Source organism: Mytilus trossulus, chromosome 10 (assembly GCF_036588685.1).
Source record: "Mytilus trossulus isolate FHL-02 chromosome 10, PNRI_Mtr1.1.1.hap1, whole genome shotgun sequence".
Taxonomy (NCBI): Eukaryota; Metazoa; Mollusca; class Bivalvia; order Mytilida; family Mytilidae; genus Mytilus; species Mytilus trossulus.
This window is the reverse complement of record NC_086382.1, coordinates 3,124,927-3,130,926: the sequence shown is the minus strand read 5'-3', so window position 1 is coordinate 3,130,926 and position 6,000 is coordinate 3,124,927. Positions and strand designations below refer to the sequence as shown.

At 32.2% G+C, this 6,000-nt stretch overlaps 1 protein-coding gene across 1 annotated transcript in view; it reads left to right on the top strand.

The window, feature by feature from the left end:
- The first annotated feature begins 243 nt into the window (after positions 1 to 243).
- Positions 244 to 6,000, top strand: part of LOC134686565 (proto-oncogene tyrosine-protein kinase ROS-like) — a 106,257-nt gene continuing 100,500 nt past the window's right edge. Inside the window, exon 1 of the mRNA XM_063546237.1 lies at positions 244 to 451. Within this exon, the coding sequence (XP_063402307.1) occupies positions 326 to 451 (126 nt within the window). The 5' untranslated portion in view covers positions 244 to 325. The remainder of the gene's footprint in view (positions 452 to 6,000) is intronic.

Below are 6,000 nucleotides of genomic sequence, written 5' to 3'. Positions count from 1 at the left end.
TATTTTATTGGAATATAGAGAATTATATTGCTTCGGTTGTTAAAAAATCATATTATTTTATAAATTTATTTCTTAACAACTACGTAAGTTAGTCATAAAAACAATAAAACAACAAACAGATTGTTTATTCAATTAAATAAGCCGTTTTGTAATTTCATTGGTCGAAACACCACTGAGAAAACAAGAATTATTATTTTCAAAATCAATGTGGGAATATTTGTACGCTAATCATGTGACCGTGGGAGAAAATCTTTTACGTGCATAGTGAAACCGAATCTTTCAGCAGTCGCTAAGTTTATCAGTAACACAGGATTACCATGGCGGTATGACTAAACACACTAAGTTAATGGGATATACATGTTTTCAAATTTTAATTCTGATTTGGATTTTTGTGTATATTTGTGATGGAGATATAATAATTTCACGATGCCATGAAGAGTGTGAGAGACAGGTGAGCAAGAAAAAGGTTTTTTTCTACACTCCCCCCCTCTTTTGTTAATTTTCTTTGAAATTTTCTCACGTCTTTCTGTGTCACGCGCTATCAAATAACAGATTGTTGCATCGGCTGGTTTTTCCCGCTGAATTTCTTTAACAAAAGCCATATAGCCGATTTGATAAATCTAGAGAAATTGTTTATCATTAATTTGAAGCTTAATGCAAAGATTTTTCTATCTTTGATCGTTGATTAAGTTACATATTATAAATCATCGTCTACGAACTTAATTTACAAATGACATTTTCACTACAACTGTGCATTTGATTTCTTTGTATGCAATTGTCTTACAAGTAACGAAATTTTACGTGGGAATTAAGAAGAAATTACATTTTGTGCTATTAAATATTATCGAGTTGCATCAAATTTCTTCACTTTGTGAGAGCTTTTATCAATCAATGCCGGATAATGAAAAAAAAAAAAGACTAACTAGTTTGATCCTCAAACATTAAAATTTAAAACGTGTATATAGAATTTAAAACTATATTTCATGTTTATGGTCAACTAGGTATGAATTGAGAAAGCGAGACACTGGGTGCTCATTTCCCGAATCCCACTTTTTAAGAATTTCTTATCATGCTTAGATCCCACTTTTATTCCCTTTTTTTTCTTCAATTTCCCACTTTTTTAGTCCTAAATCCCATTTTTTTAGTCCTAAAACCCACTTTTCACACCATGATTCCCACATCCACAAAGAGTCTCCTCCTCCTCGGCGAAGAGGGTGTGAGTTGACATAAACAAGGCTTGATCCAGACACCCCGTGTCCAACCAAATTTTCTGATAAATTTTCATGACTTTTTTATTGAACTTTTACTTAAAAACAAACTTTTTTTGGTTGAGAATATAATAGTTATTTTAAACAAACTGTAATACTTGAACTGGGAAGATACTATATTTATATATTATATCGAGGACCACTATTATATAGTATTTGTTATCGCCTGAACAGCACACTTCCAATAACTAGAATAGGCCATAACTTGAATGTGGGAGCACGTCCAGAAACCTTAAGCAAACGTTTTTTCCATGGCCTGATTTTAGAGTTTTTTAGATATAGAAAAAAAAACAAAAAAACAAACTATTTGGGTAACTGATGCTCAATTTCTACATTCCAACTAAGAAAGCGGGCATAATCCATATTGATTTTTAAAAATTTAAAAATTGCATACTTTTGTGTTAGACTTTAAATAAAATATTTAAAACATTGTGGGAAATTAGTCAGATTTTGTCTAAAATAAATAAAGGCGTAGAATACGTGTCATCACGGTCATACACGGGTCATTTGGGTCATTTGATGGTGCAGATCCTTTTTCAAAAACTGAGTCCTGTTTTCGTTTTTTAACTTTTAAATAAAATATGCATAAGTTTCATAAGTATCTTTACTGGAATGTTCCATATGTTAATTTCTCACGTTTATTTTTATCGTTTTCACACTTGTAACAATTTGGGGTGTATTTTTAATAAATCAGTATTTCTTTCCATTTAAATTGTTTTACATTGTCATTTCGGGAATTTTATAGCTGACTGTATGCAGTGTATGGGTTTTACTCATTGTTGGAGGACGTACAAAGACCTATAGTTGTAAACTTCTATGTCATTAGGTCGAGGTAATACTATCACATCTTCTTACGTTTACTTGCATAGCTGCTAGCGATTCAGCTGATATCCAATCCACAAAACATATGTGCATTTATAATTTCTTCACCAATAATTACTTGAGCAATGACTACTTTAGCAATGATTACTTTAGCAATGATTACTTCAGCAATGACTACGTTAGCAATGATTACTTTAGCAATGACTACGTTAGCAATGATTACTTCAGCAATGACTACTTTAGCAATGATTACTTTAGCAATGATTACTTCAGCAATGACTACGTTAGCAATGATTACTTTAGCAATGATTACTTGAGCAATTTTAACTTTAGAAATGAATACTTTGTCAATGGATACTTCAGCAATGATTTATATTGTAGTCGTGTACAATAAAAGAACAATGTCGAGACAGCAAATCTGCAAAACCGTGAAACTGAAAACACATCGGTCAACCACGGGTGCATGATTGACTCCGCTTTTCCCCCATTTATCCCTCGGCTAAACTAATTTTTAGATAGGGTACGGAATCAGCCGAGTTATGACGAAAGATATGTACTCCTACACGATCATTATTGTTCTGGACAAGGAGCCTACCAATTGTCAATATATAAAGAAGATTAGGTATGATTGCCAATGGGACAACTACCAACAAGACCAAATGGCACAAAAGTTCTGAATCGTCCTGATTATGAGTGTATAAACTCTGAACTTTTCAATTTTGAATAAAATGAATTTTATAATCAAGAGATTCTCTGTTATAAAAAATCTAAAGTAATAATTACTTTAGACACGTAAGAATGCATGTACTTCTAAGTCCAAAAAATCAACGGCAATAGTTACTTCAGATTGTTTGAATGAAAGGACTCATTATGTCCGTAAAAATGAATATGCTGTTCGAAAAATCTGCACCACTGAGTACTCACATGTTAGTGATGGAACTTTCTGTTAAAAAAATCTACAGCAATGATTACTTAAGACATGTTAGAATGAACGAACTATCTAGCAAAAACTCTATATAAATGTTAGTATGTAGAATCATATATATGAGAATTTACGTCTATGTATGCTTCTTTAATTTCTAAATTTCTAGAAACTTCACCCCTCTTCCCATGTCAGCGACTTAATTGAGAAGCACATTTCAATTTCAATTTAAAATAATACATTTGTACGTAGATATCTGAAAATATCCCATTTCCTGTTGACCCGACAATTAAGTAAACATTAGAATAATTTAACGTCAATACAAGAAGTGTTTAATTTAGAAAATCTTCGTAATCTGGTAATTTGGACAAATTTTATATACCTGCATATGCAGGAGAGGATATGCAACAAATGTGCAGCTTATATTAATTCGTCTGCATTGATACTACCAGCATGGGAATGAAATGACACTTTTTGAAACACGATCACATATATACTTATTAAAATTCCAATATCACGCAAAAATAGATATACAGTATATATATATATGATGTTATATTTTATATACTATCAAATTTACATAATTTGTTTGCTTTGCAATGTATTGCTTTGATGCGGAGGTGGATTTATATTTCCATTACTAGTAAATGTGCAACTGATAAGTTGTATCCAGAATTATATCATGAAAATGTACTGTATGTGCCGTATTGACAAATTTTACCATTCTTTTTGGTCTGAAGTTCACGATAAATAGAAAACACTTGCACGCCAAGAAAATCTGTCCACATCAATAATGATCAGCAATGACAGATCTACAAGTAGGTCAGCATAGCCGGACAAGACAGCAAAAATATAATCGGTACGACAACATTTACAAATAGTCAAAGTGGTGGAACTTGTCATTCCAAAACTTTCAAAAGCTTTTGAATCTTTCGGACGATGTTTTACTTTTTGTATGTTTGGCAAACAATTGACTGAGATTGCAATAAACTGCATACAGAAATTAAAGAAAATAAAAGTAATACAAATATCTGTCAAAAAGATATTTTAGACAGTTAGAGATGGATTAGATTCTCACCCCCAATGTTTAAGAGCTTCACATTTAGGTGAGCGAAACAGGCTCTTTAGAGCCTTGAGTTTTAGGCCACACCAATTTGATTACTTGTTCGACGGACCCGCCCGCACCTATTTTTTTCAAAACAGATTTTTTTTATTTTTATTATATTCCCGCTTCCCGCATCCGGAAATGAAATCATGTCCATTTCCCGCACCGTTTTTTTTTTTAAATATTTTATAAAGATCTCAACATTTGTTTTTTAAAATCACAGTCTAGCCTTTATATAACGATTTTAAACCTATCAGCACCCTCCAACACTGTAGATATCTGCGAGAATATTTGTTTCAGCATGAAACCAATTTATTCCAAGCGGGGGTGCTCCGATATAAATAGAAATAGCAGTACAGAACAAAACGTTGGTTTCTTTCCCCCTAACTTATATTCCCTATAAAAAAAATGTTCGTTGTTAAAATAAAGTACAAAGAACTTCTGAAGGATTTGCCTTCAACTGCAATTATAATGTATGGTGACGGTCATACCCGCTGCAGGTTTGTGCACCTGTCCTGGTTGATTCAGAGACCTGTCGTTCAGCTGTTATCGTTTGTTGATGTGGTTCATTGGAATTTTCCCGTTTGGAAATATAATTTAGATCGTTGGTTTTCCTGTTCGGATTGTGTACAATACTAAGTTGTGGTCCCTTATAGCTTGCTGGTTGGTCTTGATCAAAGCACTCTGTAAAAGGCCGTACTTTGACCTATGTTTGTTATTATCAGGTTGGGACCAACCCTCCCTCAGACAAGGGCCTTGAAGGGGTAATTTTACCATGTTCAGTCTGTTGTAGAAAAGAAAATAGAAATACTAAGGATTTGTACAGTGCTACTATACAAAACCTTTGACAACTTAGATTTTTTTTACTAAAAAAGAGGAGAAATACATTTTATTTTAAACAACTTTTCTAAAAGAGGGATGGGTCCACTTATTTTGAATAATATTAAACTGTTAAAGTAAAATGTATTAACATGGTTAAAGTCCAGGAATATTACAAAATTCTTGTACATGTTTTGACCATTTAATACCAAATATTATAGTTCTTTGGGAAAATATAAGCCCTTTTGTACTTAAAGTGTTTTTACAAAAAAACATATTATAACTTTAATATTTTGACGCCTCATAAAAGGGATATTCATAACATTAAGGGGTTGTTCTGAACCTGATAATGACTTGGATGGAGAATTGTCTCATTGTCAGTCACACATACATAGACCAGGTTTAATTATTCAATTATTTCTTGTTGAACAGGGAAAAAATACTTCATAAATTAAAGAAATGTCAAGGTACAAGTGATAAATCAAGTTTTAATATAGTCAAAACCTACTATTTTATGTTTACAAAAAAAAATTATAATCGCTCGCCTTTACTTTTTTAGCTTCGCCTCAAAAATTTGCAAATTAAATATTTTTTTATTAAAATTTTCAAATCGCTCGCTCGCCCCAATTTTTGGAGTCCAAAAATCCGTAGAACAAGAAATTAAATTGGTGTGGCCTTATATAGATTCTTTGACATTCTTTTAGCATGTTTAGTGTGATAGAATTTTCCTTTATAGTCTTTCTGTATATGCTTGCCAAGAATGTTACTGTTTGTCAAAAAGTTGCTATGCACTAATGCGAAGTAGTATTTATAGTTTTAGTACATATATCAATCTTAGTAGGGGAAACATATTTTCCGTAGCTTGATTGGACAGAAATAACATATTATTCATACTTTTTAACCGAGGGGTTAGGATAGAATATTTCGGTATATATTTTAAAGTCTTGTGTTGGTGAATATATGTGAAGTGCTACATCTTCCAGATTGTTAAACTGTTCACTTTCATGGTCCTTGTCCTTGTGGGTGGCCCAGGTTATTACAGAGTTTGTTTTGAGCTACATATT